A 20,893-nucleotide genomic window follows, 5' to 3' on the forward strand; every position below is an offset into this window, starting at 1 on the left:
ATTTATGTTTATTTAAATTGTACAATGGACTACAAAATGTAAATGTTTCATGATATTTGTTATATTATATCACCTTTATCTATCAATATTGTTGAAATGAAGATCAAATAGCTGTATGTTGAAACATATTGAAAAAGTCAAAATACATGGGGTGTACTTACTTTTTCACATGACTGTATGCACACATTTTGCAACAGTGAAAGCATCCAGCAAGTCTCAAATTCAAAGGTTTGTGAAATATTTTAGACAGTATGACACAGTCTTGAATATGAATTCAGCAAACAGAGTAGGCCGCTCGGGCCGACCAAAATCAGGAAGGTCACCCGAGATTGTTCTGCCATTGCTGACTCAGTCACCCGCAGTCCCAATAAATCTCTTCGGCTCCGATGTCAAGAGCTCAACATCAGCAAAGAAAGTTTGAGGAGCGTTGGCCAGTGCAAGAAATCGTCCGTGGAGGACAGTGAATTGTGAAGGTCCCCATACCAAACTTACTGCATCAGAGAACGACCTTGTCCAAGAGGTTTACAAACCTTTCATTTCCAAGTGGTTTGTGTCACTGGATGGGGACTTAACTAACCAGAGATCTGTTCGGGTATTGAGGGACATGGGAGCACATCAATCTTTGATGCTTGAGGGCATTTTGCCATTGTCTGAAAAAACTGCAACTGGGGTTAGTGTCCTCTTACAGGGGGGGGGGGGGGGGGGGTGGGAGGCGGGGGGCTTTATTAAAGCTCCTTTTCATGTGATCCATTTAAATTCTGAGTTGGTGTCAGGACCGGTCACCGCAGGTTTACAAGCCACTCTTCCTGTGTAGGGAATTTATTTTATTATCAGGAACGAATTGGTGGAATTTCAGGTAATCCGATGTTGGTTGAAAAGCCCAGTATGGAAAAGAACACAGCACAGTTAGAACAGGAGATTCCGGGTATCTTTCCATCCTGTGCAGTGACTCGTGTTATGGGTAGGAAGCGTTCTGAAGAGAATGAGAAGGAAGGTGATGTGGATTTGGGTTCCAGAGAGATATTGGAGGAAAGGTCTGCGAGACATGGTAGTAAAGGGAGTGACACCAATGAATCTAATGATGAGGTTTCATCTGGGCCAAAGGATAAAATGGAGTGTCTGTTGGGGACATCTGGGAACGAGGCTGAACAAACGGTGCTTGTCTGAAAGAGACTCGTTGAAGAGCAACACAGAGACTCTGAACTCCGGAGTCTGATTGGTAAAGCCATTACAGAGGAAGAGGCTATGAAGGTACCTGTTGGTTATTTCATGAAAGGGAAATACTTATTAAATGAAAAATGAATGAATGATCGTTTTAAGGCAATTTTCCCCGCTCGAGCGGGGGTTAGCCTTGCGGGCCCCATGACAATCATGGTTCCCTGTTTGAGGCAATGTTTTTATGGCCGGATGCCCTTCCTGACGCCAACCCTTGGTCTCCTCTTACGATGCGCAGGGATACGGTGTACCTGTTCTAAACCGGGGTACACATGGGGGTAGACTTATTGCGAAATGGAAATACTTATTGCCCATATTGCGATTGCAATTAAACCTGTGTCTCAGGTTTTGGTACCAAGCGTGAACTAGTGTTGGCGGGAAAGCAAGCGCCTCCATTACAGGCTGATCTGCCATCGAGGAGGCCGTCTGCCTGGTGCATCATGTTTTGTCATTGAAATTCCCATATCGGCATCACCGTGTGGATCGCCGTTGGTTCCCATATCTGCTTAATTCCCATATCGACCTCATCGTGTTGATCGCCACTGGTTTCCATATCGGCTTAATTGTTGGTGGACCTGGGGCGTGTGGATTGCACTCACGTTTTGGGGGATCGTTACACCATGCCACCAACTGCCCAACCTCTCACCTCGTAACTCCTCGTCCGCAGCCGGGCTGTGTGTGTGCAGCCGCGCTGATATCTGCCTATTGTTCTTGCCGTTCTGCATGACTTTGACCTTCGCCCAGCGTGGGGATTCATGCACGGACTTTGGCAGTATTACATTCCACTCACATTTGGCGTATCACAAGTTTATAGGCGTATCATTGAGAGTATTGGGGAATGATGGTACCATGTTCATGTGATGCAAGTGATATTTTCATGGTGCTTCTGTTAAGAGTGTTATTATTGTGTATGTGAGAGTTCTGAATACAATTACTTATTTTGTTCTATGCAATTGCATTGGTGTGGTTTTACCATGGTTTAGAACACTCAAAATATCAGATCTTTCTGCCGCGTTCCCTCTCGAGACTGAGGGACACCGTAACCGGAGTTTGGGGAGGTAACACGTAACAGTATATATATATATATATATACTGTTATAGTATATATATGTTACATTATATACGTAACTGTGTGTGTGTGTGTGTGTGTGTGTGTGTGTGTGTGTGTGTGTATGTGTATATATATATATATATATATATATATATATATATATATATATATATATATATATATATATATATATATGTATATGTATATATATATATATATATATATATATATATATATATATATATATATATATATATATATATATAAATATTGTTACGGATTCGTAACTTCCGTTATTGGGGTTTTCACCCACTTGACGTAGTTCTGATCTTATGTACTATTATTATCTTCAAAATGTTTATTATTCAGGAACGGTTATCTAAAGTTAAAAAGGCTAACTTTAAATGATAGAGGAAACCGAACCGGAAGAGAGGAAGAGGAAGAAGCGGCGCGAGAAAAAGTCAGAGAAAACGCATGACATCAGCGCTCCGTAACGGACAAGGTCTACCGACAGTCGCGAGGGAATTTTGAGTTACTTGAAAGGACATCCGGCGATAGGAAGTATCGCTGGAGGGGGAGAAATCTGCTTAGTCAGATTTGGGCGCTGTGATTCCGACGAATCCTCACCTCGTCGCATCGGCTCAAGCAGGAGCCGTCGGCATTTTGAACCCCGCGCTTCGGATACCAACGAAGGTTTTGCCTCGCGTCATCTTCACCCCAACATCCTACCGTCTGTCGGGGATGTGTGTGTGCGACCGCTTCGTCACCAATTACGTTGTGGGTTGCTGAGTGAGCGGTGAAGGTGCGCCTCTGGAGGGTGCCCTTGTACAGTTTGGCGGGGCGATCTCCAAGGCCAACTGTACGCGCTTCGGATATCGACTGGAGAGCGAGATTCGGACTTCGACCGGATTTCGTTCTATCGACCGCTGGAGCGAATCACATTCGCCTTGGGAAAAGTTATAGACACATTGAGGAGTGTCCTTTCACTCGCTGGCAGCGCAGTGAGTTACCTGACTTTATATAAGATATATATAGAGTGCACTCTTAATGGCCATCTGTTATACCGTTATTCCTGTGTGTGATTTCTAATACAATTTTGTTCATTTATAATCATTGGTGTGGTTTCCTTATTGATTTGATTGTTTCATTTGATGGTTTCATGGATGGTTTCATTAGTGATTGATTTTGAAACTGAATAACTATTCTTTCTGCCGTGACTCCTCTCGGGGTTCGGTGGTATACCGAGACCAGAAGGTCGGGGAGGAACACGTAACAATATATATATATATGAATGAATGAATATGAATGATCGTTTTAAAGGCCATTTTCCCCGCTAGAGCGGGGGTTAGCCATATATATATATATATATATATATATATATATATATATATACACATACATATCAGTTCCTGCAAGGCGACTCCAAACTGTGAGTGGTGAGAGCGCAGGAACCTGTTGCCACATAATCCTTGCTACATGGTACCAGGAGCAATAAGTGCTGTTTGCCATGCGCAACATTATCTCCCACTTCACCAAACACAACCTGGAGTCATCATTGGATGCGGTCGGGGGCAATGACAAATAATGTATATACAATGTTTCATTTGTTTGCTTGTCTTCTGCTCAATCTATGAATGCGCAAAGAATAGTGCGTAATATATAAGCTTTCAGCAAGATTAAATGTATATATTAATAAAACGTACATAGTGATGCTCAATTTATCCTATGACACCACTGTACCGGGAGCATGTTTTGTTGGCTGTTGTCGGGATGCAGGGAGAGCATGCTCCGTTGGAGGGGTAGTTGGCAGGTGTCGGGCTGCAGGGAGAGCATGCTGCGTTGGAGGGGTAGTTGTTGGCAGGTGTCGGGCTGCAGGGAGAGCATGCTCCGTTGGAGGGGTAGGTTGTGCCTGACCTAGAAGCACATGGATCATAGGCTGGATCAAGCAGCCGTGAGCAGGGCATGGAAACAGGACGACTACAAGATCTGTGGAAAGGTAAATAGGACAAACAAATCAGGTTGAAAGTGCACAGGCGTCTTTTGGAGAGAAAAATCACCGCCATTAGATGGTTCGGCCAGCACCCAGTGTGTTCCATAAAGTTGCTTCCCCTTAAGTCAAGGCTGTGTTTGTCTCATGTTAAAAAGTCAAATCATATACTTTGTTCATGTGTGCATGCGATAATGAGGACAGCTCTTCCATGGCATTTCAAAACTGCAGAAAAATATTTTCAACTTCATAGGACCAAGTGATTTTAGTTATCACCTAGCTAAATAAAATCAAACAAACAAACATATATTTCCTTCAGGAGAAAGGTCAATAATAAACTAAAAAGTTCATAAAAATCAACTTACCCTGCCCAGTCTTGAGAAAACAAGTACAAAAAGTTAAATTAAAACAAAAGCCGCGTCGATGTTACACAATGCCTAGATGCAGCTGTGCCGATAACGTCGATGTTATAGGCACAGGACATTCCTATTGATTCGATTACTTGATGTTATTTTTGTGCAAAGTGAAAATATATCTCGGCAATTTCCCGTGTGTGGCGACGAATTTTTAATATATCTCGGCATTTTCCCGTCTGTTATTTCAGGCGGTGTATGACTGACCATGCCGCGATTTAAAAAAAATATATCTCTGCAATTTCCCGTGTGTGGCGACACGTGAACGAAGCTATGCTCCTCTCTCCACATTATTGTGACGACGTATAAATTAAATATTTCATCGTGACGATTGTCATCAAATGGACGAATTTTTAATATATCTCGGCATTTTCCCGTCTGTTATTTCAGGCGGTGTATGACTGACCATGCCGCGATTTAAAAAATATATATCTCGGCAATTTCCCGTATGTGGAGACACGTGAACGAAGCTATGCTCCTCTCTCCACATTATCGTGACGACGTATAAATTAAATATTTCATCGTGACGATTGTCATCAAATGGACGAATTTTTAATATATCTCGGCATTTTCCCGTCTGTTATTTCGGGCGGTGTATGACTGAGCATGCCGCGATTTAAAAAAAATATATCTCAATGGACTTGAAGTTACAGGCCTTTGAGAATTCATTTCGTTCTATAAAGGGCAACTTTCATTGGATTTTCTTCCCGTTTTTTTTCAACCGAGTCTAAAACTATGTTAGCGACTGTGAAAAATGAAATGATATATCGAATTTGATTTGAAATAAAACTGTGTGAGAGAGGAAGACACCACGGGCCTACAAAACAGGCCTCAAAGCTATGCGAGTTAATAAAATGGTGGATATTTGTTTATATGAAGCCTCTCCCAGAATGGGTGGAGCTATGGTTTCCAGAATGGGTGGAGCTTTGAGGTTTTGTCTTCTCTGCAAGAACAAGAAGAAGAAGAAGAAGAACAACAACAGCAGAGCGCACTCTATGACCAGCGTCTGCGACGCGGCTAAAAAGACATGGGAAGGGTCTTTTAAACTCATGTTTTGTGTTTCCGAGCATGATCTATATTTCGTACGAGCTGACATTTTGTTTGAGTTTTGATATCCCCAGTGGGAAAGTGAAAGAGTGCGAGTGGAACATTTGATTGGAGCAGATCTGCAAATGCAACAATATTTTGTCCAGGTACAGAACTGAAACTGAATACTTTACAAGTGGCAAGAAGGAGATTTGTGTTTTACAGTGTTCAAGTATATAATTCAATTGAAATAAAATAAAGGTTTTAAAGGCTGTAGAAGAATATCACAAACTTTTTTCGACAGTTCACCGCCATTAACGCGCCGTCTTTTACACCACCATAACTAACATGTTACATTAGTTATTCAACCCTTTTATTTGTTTCCTTTATGACGTCCCGAAAAACAGTCAGTTTGCTGTTTAGAAAGATTTTCGATTTTGTTTGATTATATCAGACGGAAATACAGACTAAAAAAATTACCCGACTCTTTTCTGCGCATGTACGATTTCGTCGAGATTCCTTATAATTTGCCAAATTACTGTTAAACTGGAGGTCCGTGTTCCGATTCACGTTCCGATTAGTGTTCTACAATGTTGAAAATATAACATTCAATTGAAATGAAGTTGTTCCTCAATCATAGATGACGGGTTTAGAATAACAGACAGGTGACAGACAAAGTGAACCAATTGCTTCACTCCTCCTTTTTTTTTCTTTTTCTTTTTTTAAAATACAAGATCGAGGCTCGTGTAAGAGCTAACATTGATCACAAAAAGACAAACTGACACGTAAAACATAAAACATATGATAAAGGGAGCGGGAGAAACAAGATGGAGAGCAGGGACATCGGGAGATCTGTGGGAGGGAGAGGGATTGAGGGGAGGAGGCATGGGAAGGGAGGGGTGGGAGAGGTAAAAACACACATGGACACTGCTAGGACTTCCAGGAAAGAAGTCGGTTTAAACTATCTAATAGATTACAGCTATGGCTGTCATGGCAGGACAGGCAGTGACAGAATGCTTCGTTGAACTTTTATACATTCACAAAAAAAAAAAAATGGTGCGGCAACCATCATTTCACAATTTAACCTTGGTCTCGATTTGACGATGACAATCCCACGTAACATGATAACACATTTGTGCTGGAAACCTCCAAATTTCATGGTGTTGTGATCATGATGCTGAGTCTGGTTCGAGAGACTCACTGCTCTTCGGTGGGTGCTGGAGTTCTGCAGGGAGTGCTCGTGCCTGCCGGTTCATAGGAGCAGAGGTGGAAGGTCGTGTATGGAACGTACGGAAGGTGATCGCTGCAAGTCGTTGGGGAGAAAGGAGATGTTGCGGAGTTGACACTAGAATAGTGAGAAGAAAAATCAAAACGTGATTAGGATTGAAATGAAAATCTTTGCAAAATACTTAATCCATATGTGAGCAAGGGCAGCTATGCTCAGAGTAATCAATACGCAAGTTACATCCAACAAGTCTTACATCCACTAATGCCTTCCTCCAAGTCAGAAAGAACAGATATTCAATCCAGATGGGAAATTGTTTTTCAGAAAGTCAGTATCTTAAAAAACCCTATCTTTACAAATCCTATCTTTACAAATCCTATCTTTACAAATCCTATCTTTACAAATCCTATCTTTACAAATCCTATCTTTAAAAACCCTATCTTTACAAATCCTATCTTTACAAATCCTATCTTTACAAATCCTATCTTTACAAATCCTATCTTTACAAATCCTATCTTTACAAATCCTATCTTTACAAATCCTATCTTTACAAATCCTATCTTTACAAATCCTATCTTTACAAATCCTATCTTTACAAATCCTATCTTTACAAATCCTATCTTTACAAATCCTATCTTTACAAATCCTATCGTTACAAATCCTATCTTTACAAATCCTATCTTTACAAATCCTATCTTTCCAAATCCTATCTTTACAAATCCTATCTTTACAAATCCTATCGTTACAAATCCTATCTTTACAAATCCTATCTTTACAAATCTTATCTTGAGCAAATCCTATCTTTACAAATCCTATCTTTACAAATCCTATCTTTACAAATCCTATCTTTACAAATCCTATCTTTACAAATCCTATCTTTACAAATCCTATCTTTACAAATCCTATCTTTACAAATCCTATCTTTACAAATCCTATCTTTACAAATCCTATCTTTACAAATCCTATCTTTACAAATCCTATCTTTACAAATCCTATCTTTACAAATCCTATCTTTACAAATCCTATCTTTACAAATCTTATCTTTCCAAATCCTATCTTTACAAATCCTATCTTTACAAATCCTATCTTTACAAATCCTATCTTGAGCAAATCCTATCTTTACAAATCCTATCTTTACAAATCCTATCTTGAGCAAATCCTATCTTTACAAATCCTATCTTGAGCAAATCCTATCTTTACAAACCCTATCTTTACAAATCCTATCTTTACAAATCCTATCTTTACAAATCCTATCTTTACAAATCCTATCTTTACAAATCCTATCTTTACAAATCCTATCTTTACAAATCCTATCTTTACAAATCCTATCTTTACAAATCCTATCTTTACAAATCCTATCTTTACAAATCCTATCTTGAGCAAATCCTATCTTTACAAATCCTATCTTTACAAATCCTATCTTTACAAATCTTATCTTGAGCAAATCCTATCTTTACAAATCTTATCTTTACAAATCCTATCTTTACAAATCCTATCTTTACAAATCCTATCTTTACAAATCCTATCTTTACAAATCCTATCTTTACAAATCCTATCTTTACAAATCCTATCTTTACAAATCCTATCTTTACAAATCCTATCTTTACAAATCCTATCTTTACAAATCCTATCTTTACAAATCCTATCTTTACAAATCCTATCTTTACAAATCCTAACTTTACAAATCCTATCTTTACAAATCCTATCTTGAGCAAATCCTATCTTGACAAATCCTATCTTTACAAATCCTATCTTGAGCAAATCCTATCTTTACAAATCCTATCTTTACAAATCCTATCTTTACAAATCCTATCTTTACAAATCCTATCTTTACAAATCCTATCTTTACAAATCCTATCTTTACAAATCCTATCTTTACAAATCCTATCTTTACAAATCCTATCTTTACAAATCCTATCTTTACAAATCCTATCTTTACAAATCCTATCTTTACAAATCCTATCTTTACAAATCCTATCTTTACAAATCCTATCTTTACAAATCCTATCTTTACAAATCCTATCTTGAGCAAATCCTATCTTTACAAATCTTATCTTTACAAATCCTATCTTTACAAATCCTATCTTTACAAATCCTATCTTTACAAATCCTATCTTTACAAATCCTATCTTTACAAATCCTATCTTTACAAATCCTATCTTTACAAATCCTATCTTTACAAATCCTATCTTTACAAATCCTATCTTTACAAATCCTATCTTTACAAATCCTATCTTTACAAATCCTATCTTTACAAATCCTAACTTTACAAACCTATCTTTGCAAATCCTATCTTTACAAATCCTATCTTTACAAATCCTATCTTTACAAATCCTATCTTTACAAATCCTATCTTGAGCAAATCCTATCTTTACAAACCCTATCTTTACAAATCCTATCTTTACAAATCCTATCTTTACAAATCCTATCTTTACAAATCCTATCTTTACAAATCCTATCTTTACAAATCCTATCTTTACAAATCCTATCTTTACAAATCCTATCTTTACAAATCCTATCTTTACAAATCCTATCTTTACAAATCCTATCTTTACAAATCCTATCTTTACAAATCTTATCTTGAGCAAATCCTATCTTTACAAATCCTATCTTTACAAATCCTATCTTTACAAATCCTATCTTTACAAATCCTATCTTTACAAATCCTATCTTTACAAATCCTATCTTGAGCAAATCCTATGTTTACAAACCCTATCTTTACAAATCCTATCTTTACAAATCCTATCTTTACAAATCCTATCTTTACAAATCCTATCTTTACAAATCCTATCTTTACAAATCCTATCTTGAGCAAATCCTATCTTTACAAACCCTATCTTTACAAATCCTATCTTTACAAATCCTATCTTTACAAATCCTATCTTTACAAATCCTATCTTGAGCAAATCCTATCTTTACAAACCCTATCTTTACAAATCCTATCTTTACAAATCCTATCTTTACAAATCCTATCTTTACAAATCCTATCTTTACAAATCCTATCTTTACAAATCCTATCTTTACAAATCCTATCTTTACAAATCCTATCTTTACAAATCCTATCTTTACAAATCCTATCTTGAGCAAATCCTATCTTTACAAATCCTATCTTTACAAATCCTATCTTTACAAATCCTATCTTTACAAATCCTATCTTGAGCAAATCCTATCTTTACAAACCCTATCTTTACAAATCCTATCTTTACAAATCCTATCTTTACAAATCCTATCTTTACAAATCCTATCTTTACAAATCCTATCTTTACAAATCCTATCTTTACAAATCCTATCTTGAGCAAATCCTATCTTTACAAACCCTATCTTTACAAATCCTATATTTACAAATCCTATCTTGAGCAAATCCTATCTTTACAAATCCTATCTTTACAAATCCTATCTTTACAAATCTTATCTTTACAAATCCTATCTTTACAAATCCTATCTTTACAAATCCTATCTTTACAAATCCTATCTTTACAAATCCTATCTTTACAAATCCTATCTTTACAAATCCTATCTTTACAAATCCTATCTTGAGCAAATCCTATCTTTACAAACCCTATCTTTACAAATCCTATCTTTACAAATCCTATCTTTACAAATCCTATCTTTACAAATCCTAACTTTACAAATCCTATCTTTACAAATCCTATCTTTACAAATCCTATCTTTACAAATCCTATCTTTACAAATCCTATCTTTACAAATCCTATCTTTACAAAACCTATCTTGAGCAAATCCTATCTTTACAAATCCTATCTTTACAAATCCTATCTTTACAAATCCTATCTTTACAAATCCTATCTTTACAAATCCTATCTTTACAAATCCCATCTTTACAAATCCTATCTTTACAAATCCTATCTTGAGCAAATCCTATCTTTACAAATCCTATCTTTACAAATCCTATCTTTACAAATCCTATCTTTACAAATCCTATCTTTACAAATCCTATCTTTACAAATCCTATCTTTACAAATCCTATCTTGAGCAAATCCTATCTTTACAAACCCTATCTTTACAAATCCTATCTTTACAAATCCTATCTTTACAAATCCTATCTTTACAAATCCTATCTTTACAAATCCTATCTTTACAAATCCTATCTTTACAAATCCTATCTTTACAAATCCTATCTTTACAAATCCTATCTTTACAAATCCTATCTTTACAAATCCTATCTTTACAAATCCTATCTTTACAAATCCTATCTTGAGCAAATCCTATCTTTACAAACCCTATCTTTACAAATCCTATATTTACAAATCCTATCTTGAGCAAATCCTATCTTTACAAATCCTATCTTTACAAATCCTATCTTTACAAATCCTATCTTTACAAATCCTATCTTGAGCAAATCCTATCTTGAGCAAATCCTATCTTTACAAATCCTATCTTTACAAATCCTATCTTTACAAATCCTATCTTTACAAATCCTATCTTTACAAATCCTATCTTTACAAATCCTATCTTTACAAATCCTATCTTTACAAATCCTATCTTTACAAATCCTATCTTTACAAATCCTATCTTGAGCCAATCCTATCTTTACAAATCCTATCTTGAGCAAATCCTATCTTTACAAACCCTATCTTTACAAATCCTATCTTTACAAATCCTATCTTTACAAATCCTATCTTTACAAATCCTATCTTTACAAATCCTATCTTTACAAATCCTATCTTTACAAATCCTATCTTGAGCAAATCCTATCTTTACAAATCCTATCTTTACAAATCCTATCTTTACAAATCCTATCTTTACAAATCCTATCTTTACAAATCCTATCTTGAGCAAATCCTATCTTTACAAATCCTATCTTTACAAATGCTATCTTTACAAATCCTATCTTTACAAATCCTATCTTTACAAATCCTATCTTTACAAATCCTATCTTTACAAATCCTATCTTGAGCAAATCCTATCTTTACAAATCCTATCTCTTTACAAATCCTATCTTTACAAATCCTATCTTTACAAATCCTATCTTTACAAATCCTATCTTGAGCAAATCCTATCTTTACAAATCCTATCTTTACAAATCCTATCTTTACAAATCCTATCTTTACAAATCCTATCTTGAGCAAATCCTATCTTTACAAATCCTATCTTTCCAAATCCTATCTTTCCAAATCCTATCTTTCCAAATCCTATCTTTACAAATCCTATCTTTCCAAATCCTATCTTTACAAATCCTATCTTGAGCAAATCCTATCTTTACAAATCCTATCTTTACAAATCCTATCTTTACAAATCCTATCTTTACAAATCCTATCTTTACAAATCCTATCTTTACAAATCCTATCTTTACAAATCCTATCTTTACAAATCCTATCTTTACAAATCCTATCTTTACAAATCCTATCTTGAAAATGTCATCATGCAATTATTTTTTATTTACATAACTTTTGTTTATAATATAACTGGCGTGGCTAGGCTCGCTACTCTCACCTCACCTCCCCACACGTCACCGCAGAGGCACGGGCTTGGCTTCCTTTAACTGAGGCTAATGACTGACTGATTTTGAGTTGCTGTGTTGTCATGATTTACACCAATCACAATACAAACATTTATTTTGGACAAATTTATTTGTAATATTGGTGATATTATTTATTTGTAATCAAAAAAGGTCCAAGTGAAGTAAAGCTCTAAATGGTCAAGGGTCCAAGCTGTCTAATCGGTTTGAAGGGTGTAAGGGGTCTTTAGTTAGTAGGTTGTAGGTTGTAGACAGCAACAGCCCAGGATCGTACTACCCTTCTGACTTAGGAGCGTTATAGTGGTGCCCGGAACCATCTTACACTCTCCGTGTTAGGATCGCTGGTCTTACTTTCTGTCTCACTCAAACTATAGCTACCGGACTAGCTTCAACCTCTCTTTCTCGCAAACAAACATCATACACTTTTCATCATACACTTCTCTTCTCTTTTATTCTCTTTTATTTAAGGCCTGGCCTCGATGAGGGCTATACAATCCATGCCTGGAGCCTCCAACATAAAAAATGGTGTTAAGGTCTCCAGGGTCGAAAGGGACATAAGGGGTGTAAAGGCTTTAAGGGTATAAAAGGTTGGAAGGGTGAAGGGATCTCAAGGTGTCTAAAGTATTGAAAGGGTCTTAAAAGTAAAAGTGGTCTTAAGGAACTTGAGGGTCTTCAGGATTTTGGGGTTTAATGAGTCTAAAGGGTCTTATGTGTCTTACAGGTCTTCAAGGTCTTTGGGGTCTTTTGTAATTTTTGGGTCTTTTGAGTCTTTTGGGTATTCGGGATATTTTGGGTCTTCTGGGTCTTTAAGGGTTTTCAGCATATTTTGGGTCTTCTGGGTCTTTAAGGGTTTTCAGCGTATTTTGGGTCTTCGGGATCCTTTGGGTCTTTGAAGTTTTCGCGTTCTTTTGGGTCGTCATTGTCTTTAAGGGTCTTTTAGATATTTTGGGTTTTCGGGGTCTTTTGAGGCTTTGGGGTCTTCCAGTTATTTTGGATCCTCTCAGTATTTTTTTGAGTCTTTAAAGGTCTACAGGGTTTTCTGGGTATTTTGGGTCTTGAGGGTCTTGGGGGAATTAAAGGGTCTTCAAAGGTCTAATGGATCTCTGCAGTCCAAAGGGTTGAAAGGTATATTCCCACAATCCGTAATTAATAGACGTACATAATTAATAGACAGGAAGCAACCGGCATTCAAACAGTGCGGTATTAATAGACACATAATCACAGCTTGACGGCTTCCCCAACGGCCAGAACAGACACTGAAGAACGTGTTTTTCAGTTTTATATATGTAGATTTGCATTATTTTTGCTTATAATATAATACACACACACACACACACACACACACACACACACACACACACACACACACACACACACACACACACACACACACACACACACACACACACACACACACACACACACACACAGTATTTAAATGCAAGTTGCACAATTGTCTGAACAAGGTGAAAGTCAACTGATCCAAAGCAAACTGATCTCTCTCATGCACAGATTTATCCCATCTCGCCTTCAATTGTCTTACCCTTCCTCCCGTCCATGGTACACTGAATCTTGTGGTGAGGCAGTTGCCCTGAAACAACTTGCCTTTGCCTCTTGGAAGGCTAATCCAACTGAAGGAAATCTCAGTTCCTTCCACCAAGCTCGGAACAAGTGTGTGTCTACCCTCAGGAGTGCCAGGAAGCACTATCTCTCCTCACTCAAGAATGAACTCTCAAACCTGTCTCCTTCCTCCAAATCCTGGTGGCGTCTGGTCAAATCCGTTTCTGGTGTTTGTTCCCCCTCCATCCCCTCCCTTACCTCAAATGGCCACACAGTTGACATCGCACGTGACAAAGCCGAATGCCTCAACTCTGTGTTCGCCTCGAAATCCTTAGTCCCAAACCCATCTCTCTCTGTTCCCACCTTTCCCAGTCGAACCCAACTGCTCCTGGACTCTGTGTCCTTCTCTCCTGACAAGGTGGAGGAGTTTTTTGTCAAACCTCGACTCTGATTCTGCAACTGGACCAGACGGCATCAGCCCACGGGTCCTAAAATCCTGCTCTGCCGCTCTATCTCACCCTCTCTCTGTTCTTTTCACCCTATCTTTTGCTCAAGGTCATCTGCCAGCATCCTGGAAATCAGCTAACATTACCGCTTTACACAAAAAAGGTGCAAAAACAGATCCTTGCAACTACAGACCAATCAGCCTGCTCCCAATTATCAGCAAAGTCATGGAATCCATCATTGCTTCGGATATGAAATCTTTCCTCTTCTCCAATGGCTTGATCTCTGATCATCAATTTGGTTTCAGACCAGGTCACTCTACTCTGGACATGCTGCTTCTGCTGTCTCAACAATGGATGGAGGTCCTCAATGCCAAACAGGAAATCAGAGCTGTCTCCCTTGACATATCAAGGGCCTTTGATACGGTCTGGCACCCAGCTCTGCTCACCAAACTCTCCTCCTATGGTATCCATGGAAATCTCCATGCATGGCTTGCGGACTTCCTCTCTGGTCGTAGTCAACGTGTGGCCCTGAATGGATTTCTCTCATCTCCCCTTCCTGTTCAGGCTGGAGTTCCCCCAAGGAAGTGTGCTGGGCCCTGTGCTCTTTCTGGTCTTTATCAATGATCTCTCTGACTCTCTGGAAAATCCTCTCTATCTCTTTGCTGATGACTCCACTCTCTGCCGCTCCATTTCTCTTCCCTCAGATCGGCAGTCTGCAGCCTCCTCACTCTCTGAAGACCTGGACAAAATCACAGACTGGTCAAACAAGTGGAACATGTCTTTCAATCCTGCCAAATCTCACTCTCTTACTATGTCTCTCCGAAAAGATCGACTGGACAACCCTCCCATCTACTTTCTCAACAATCCTCTCCAAGAAGTTCTGTCACTCAAGCTTTTGGGTCTCACTATCTGCCATGATCTTTCTTGGGAAAACCACATTTCCAAGCTGGCCTCCAAAGCCAGTCGCCGACTGGGCATCCTCCGTCGTGCGAAGTCCTTCCTCGGCACACCTGAGCTCCTCACCACATACAAGGCTTTCATCCGCAGCTCAATGGAATACTGTTCTCCCCTATGGGCTGGTGCTCCTGCCTCACACCTGGCTCGGCTTCACGCTGTTGAATCCAAAGCTTTCAAAATCATTGGAATCTCCCGTGATGAAGCTATCTCTGAGGGCCTTTTCACTCACTCACCGCAGGCAGGTAGGTGGTCTTTCTGTCTTCTACCGACTCCTCTCCGGCCTTGCTCCCCCAGCTCTCTCTGTGCTCTGTCCCCCAAATATTCCTACAGGTCGCACAAGATCTGCCAGCAACCCTCTGATGGTTAAACTGCCGAAATCTCGGCTCTCTGCTCACCTTCACTCTTTCATTCCTCTTTTCTCCCGCCTGTGGAACAAACTCCCACACTCCCTTCAATCCCTCTCCTCCCTCCAGGTCTTTAAAACAGCTGTTCACCACCATCTCTTATCTTCCCCCATCCATAACCTTGATCTTTTCTACCCCCACTAATTCACCCCAGATCCACCTTGTTTGAAATTCCAACTTATTTCCTGGAAATCCTGGCAGTGTCCATATGTTTATACCTCTCCCACCCCCCCCCCTTCACATGCCTCCCCCCCTTCACATGCCTCCCCCCCAAAGCCCTCTCCCTCCCACAGATCTCTCGATGTCTCCATGTCTCTCGGTCCCTGCTCTCAAATTTTGTGTTTGTGTCCTTCCCCCTCTCTCCCCATCTTGTCTACCGCTCCCGATGTTATTTGTTTTATGTGTCTGTTTGTCTTTCTGTGTGATTAATGTTCGCTCTTTCACGAGCCTCGATCTTGTATACAAAAAAAAAAAAAAAAAAAAAAAAAAAAAAAAAGTCATAACCACAGCACACATTATGCTGGATGATACCTCATTTAAGAGCTCTAGGGTCTGGACAGTGCATGAGGAGTTCTAAATGTATGGATATTCATGCAATTTTGAGTTGTGTGCATTTTCGTTGTGCACGCTGTGGTGTATAGGTTCAGAGTCGTTGGTTCGCACACCTACTAGAAGTAATATATATATATACTGTATATATAACCACAAAATATTCAGTCAATTCTGTCAACGGATAATTACCTTTCCCCTGATTTACTTCACTGAGAAACCTTTGCAGTCTTCACAGTTGGTGACTATTAGGCTGTCAAAGGACATTCATAGAAAACTCCATAAATATTCTATCTGAGTGATATATATATATATATATATATATATATATATATATATATATATATATATATATATATATATATATATATATATATATATATATATATATATATATATTCTACGACGTTTATATAGCCTTCCATGAATATATATATACTAGCCGAAAGCACCCGGCGTTGCCCGGGTTCTTTTTGAATGAATTTACTACTATAATTCAGCTTTTACTCGCGGCCGTAGAAGATTGACTACAATAATTCAGCTCAGCTTTTAATTGTGAAATGGGCCTCAACCGGCCTCGCCACCTAGCCTAAAACCTTCCCGGGGCCCGTCCCGACATTTTTTGTATTAGATGTTTCCTCCTATCTTTCACCGTTCAGGAGATTAGCTTGTGCAGACAAACAAACAAACAAACACACACACACAAACAAACAAACAAACAAAAACTTTCTTATATATATATACATATATAGAATAGAAGATATATATATATATATATATATATATATATATCACTCAGAGTATAAGACAACCTCTAACCACCCTCACAAGAATATTTACTCTCAAACTGCCCTTCTTTTTTATCCCACCTTTCTGGGGATAAAGCAGGGTCATTCTCCACAGGTGATGTGAGCTCAGAGTCAGAGAGCATCTCTACTCTTGGTGATGTAGATTGAGAGGAGAGGGGTTTCCGACCTCGTGAGACAAAAGACCCATGCCGCCTGCTACGCCGTCGCTCAGTGCCATTTGTATCTGCTCCACCGGTGCTGGAACGGCGCCGATCTCTCCGGCAACTGGAAGGTGCAGTGACATCCTCCTCACCATCCTCATGCCTCATTGAAGCCTGTAGAAATACCTCCATTGTAATTAAGGAACCTATTACAGTGAATAGTTCATTTCTAAAACACTTTACCTCCATCACGTCAGCTCCATTTTTTTTTTTTTTTTTTTGATACGACATCAAGGCTCATGAAAGAGCTAAAAACTACGTTACTATGTATCATAAATTACGTTACTATTACGTTACTATGTATCATAAATTACAGGTAGAATTCAATTGATTAATGATCTTAAGTTTTGATCTCTTTTGCGAAATGCAGTCAACATAAATCGGTTGATGTAAAGTGTAAACAATAAACGGTTGATTGAAGGCAGACATTGAAGATTTTGGGTTGGGGCGGCGGGCTTGGGATCTTAAGGTCCTGAGTTTGAATCCCGTCGAATTAACGCCAGGTGGGGTTGACTCTTCGCCAGGTGGCCTGACATCCTTCCAAGGTCGGCAAAATGAGTACCAGGTCCTCAACTAAAGTATCAAACAAGCCCGGCTACGCCGCTGTTAGACTTTCGGTCTTGTTTTTAGTAAATACGATTAATCAACATCACTTGGCATCCATATATTACTTTTAATAGCCATTTGTTGATTACTATAAAAAGTGAATTTTACTCAAAATACCAAAAACTGGTTCTAAAAAATACCAAAAACTCAAAATACAAAAAACTATTTTGAGTAAAAAATAAATAAATAAATATATATATTTTAACTCAAAATACCAAAAACTGATATTGAGCTATCGGAAATGAAGCCTTCCATGAATTGTTGCATATAATTTTTACAAGCACAGCAATAATTTATCATCTAAACCAGAAACGTTTTCTTTTTTCTTTTTCATGTTCAAAACCTTTTTCATCTCTTTTTCATCGGAGCACAAAAATACAAAAAGCTTTTTCATCTTTCCCGAACGTCAAAGTAAACCACACCTCATATATAGCAAATTGCTCAGCAAGATCTTGGTCCACTCCACGCATTGCCAAATGACTTCGTGCAACCGCCTCCATTCCCAGTTCTTCCAACCTGTCCGTAACGTCGTAGAAGGAATCCTGATCTGGTAGAGCGGCAAGCGTCTGCAATCGTTGGGTAAAAAAAGAAAGTGAACAACATAAGAAATAGAGGACTTGTAATGTTTGGTGCCATTATTGATGGCAATAATTTGTGAAGGGTTACACTTTTTATAGCTATACAAAAATTTGGCGATTATTGGAAACTAGCAAAGGCCCATGATAAAAATACCACGATATTGTTTGGGGGATGTGATATGGGTTAATCAGAATAATGTCGTATATGGTTAAAAGGTACGGTTTTCCAGAGGACCTGGGTTCTATTCCTGGTCTGGGCATGTAATTGTCTCACATGTATCAATTTAATTATTTAATCCTGTTCATTAATCTAATTGCTTCACGATGCACCCCCAGTGGTGTTTATCATAGAGGCCATGGATTTTTCCCCCCATTGGAGGAAGACCCCCTCGTGTTCAGGCCGTTGGTGTTCCTATGGTTGGCAGCGAGTGGCCCAGAAGCATTGACGGAAAGAGAGTGGTAATGGTGTTCCTATGGTTGGCAGCGAGTGGCCCGGAAGCATTGACGGAAAGAGAGTGGCAATGGTGTTCCTATGGTTGGCAGCGAGTGGCCCGGAAGCATTGACGGAAAGAGAGTGGCAATGGTGTTTCTATGGTTGGCAGCGAGTGGCCCGGAAGCATTGACGGAAAGAGAGTGGCAATGGTGTTCCTATGGTTGGCAGCGAGTGGCCCGGAAGCATTGACGGAAAGAGAGTGGCAATGGTGTTCCTATGGTTGGCAGCGAGTGGCCCGGAAGCATTGACGGAAAGAGAGTGGCAATCATATGTGTGGGAAATTGCATGCTCAGTTAGGGTGGCCCAGATAGCTCAGATAGCAGAGCACAGGTACGGTTTTCCAGAGGACCTCAGTTTGATTCCTGGTCTGGGCCTGTAATTTTCCCACATATATCAATTTAATTATTTACGCCTGGTGTTGGTTTAGCGGTTAGGATGCCGGCTTGGGATCCTAGGATCCTGGGTTTGAATCCCGGTTGATTGTTGAATTAACGCCAGGGATCCCGAAGACCCAGGCACTCAGCCTGTCATCCTTCCGAGATCGGCAAATTGAGTACCAGTTTCACTGGTAATTCCCTGTGTGTCGCAAGAGGTGACCAACAAGGTTGGTGGCACGAAGGGCATCCGGCCGTTAAACATTGCTTCAAAAAGGGGACCACGGTGCCCAAAAAAGGCCAACCCCAGCTCCGTGGGGAAAAATGGCTTCTAAAAGTGATTCATATCAATTTAATTATTTAATCCTGTTCATGAATCTAATGTAGTATAGTTATTTCATTATTAAATGTTCAGCATACGAGTATGGTATTTGTGTATGTCAAAGTATGTCTCGACAGATTTTAATTGTGATCCTTCATTCCTCTGCTATTTCTTCGTTACATGTTTCTTTTAAAAGTTATACACGGTCTTGAAGCTGCTAAAGATGGTAACTATCATCCTCACCAAAAATTATCATCACTACAGCAGGGGGGAAAACCCGTTAGCGAATGTGAAAGGAATTCATTGATCGTGTGCACTGGGCGGTTACAAAAAGATCGGCAGAGGATAAAAAGCATGAAAGATTGGGATTAAACGTTTCTGATCAGCAGATAAAAAGCTTCTGGAGAACGTCCGTAGATGTGGATCAAATTGCTTCCTGGAGACTTTAGAGAGACGTTTTGTGTTTGCCGTGGTGCTGCTGGATGCGCTGAGTTTGCAGAGATGGCTACAGAGACACAACTCGCCAAACAAGTTGCGCCCCTTGCTCCCTCCTCGGTCGACGTGCAGAACAAGCAGTCGCCACCTGCTGAGATTGGAACCGAACTTCCTCCAAAACCTTCGCCAGGCTCTACCTCTGGGTTTGCCGATCGTCTTTGTTTGTGAATTTCCCCAGTGTGTCATGATGTTTGTCGAGTGGATGGTTGAGGTAAACGGTTAAACCAAACGGATTATCGTGGGCACGAGGGAATCAAAACTTTATGATCTGCATCTGATTGTTATAGTACAGTGCTGTGCAATGATTCTGCAATTAATGCTTTTCTCTCCTCCAATCTCCCTTCGCATATTTATTAAATCTGATTACTTCAATTAACTTGTGTCAGCTATTTTGTGGTTCATAATTTGACTAGTAATCCCAGTGTGGTTAAAAAGAACATTTGTGGAAAAATGGTGTCATTATGTTAGAGGAGACTTTGTAAAACTACTGCCGGATCACCCAAGCCACCGCTCGGGCTTCCATCCTGTTCATAGGACGATCCAGACAGAGCGTCAGATTTTCAAAGTTATCTGTATGCCCAAAACTGAAGTAAAGATAAATTAAGCTTTCCCGGCAGACGGCGTATGGTCTCTTTCGACAATCCGTCATTAAATTAGAGATTGCGCGGGTGGGGGATTAGAGCTCGAGTCTACCCAGCGGTCTACCG

At 39.2% G+C, this 20,893-nt stretch overlaps 1 protein-coding gene across 3 annotated transcripts in view; it reads right to left on the reverse strand.

Annotated features, from left to right (window-relative positions):
* Positions 1 to 20,893, reverse strand: part of LOC137422041 (FH1/FH2 domain-containing protein 3) — a 375,404-nt gene that overhangs the window by 89,618 nt on the left and 264,893 nt on the right. For 2 of the 3 annotated variants that reach the window (XM_078772993.1, XM_068108729.2), the window contains exons 9-12: positions 18,347 to 18,490; positions 17,179 to 17,432; positions 6,894 to 7,037; positions 4,007 to 4,252 (exon numbers count right to left, since the gene is read on the reverse strand). In XM_078772993.1, coding sequence (XP_078629119.1) covers positions 4,007 to 4,252; positions 6,894 to 7,037; positions 17,179 to 17,432; positions 18,347 to 18,490 — 788 coding nt within the window. The remainder of the gene's footprint in view (positions 1 to 4,006; positions 4,253 to 6,893; positions 7,038 to 17,178; positions 17,433 to 18,346; positions 18,491 to 20,893) is intronic. The other variant, XM_078772994.1, reaches the window with a different exon arrangement.

Source organism: Myxine glutinosa, chromosome 2 (assembly GCF_964187855.1).
Source record: "Myxine glutinosa chromosome 2, kmMyxGlut1.1, whole genome shotgun sequence".
In the NCBI taxonomy this organism is placed as follows: domain Eukaryota; kingdom Metazoa; phylum Chordata; class Myxini; order Myxiniformes; family Myxinidae; genus Myxine; species Myxine glutinosa.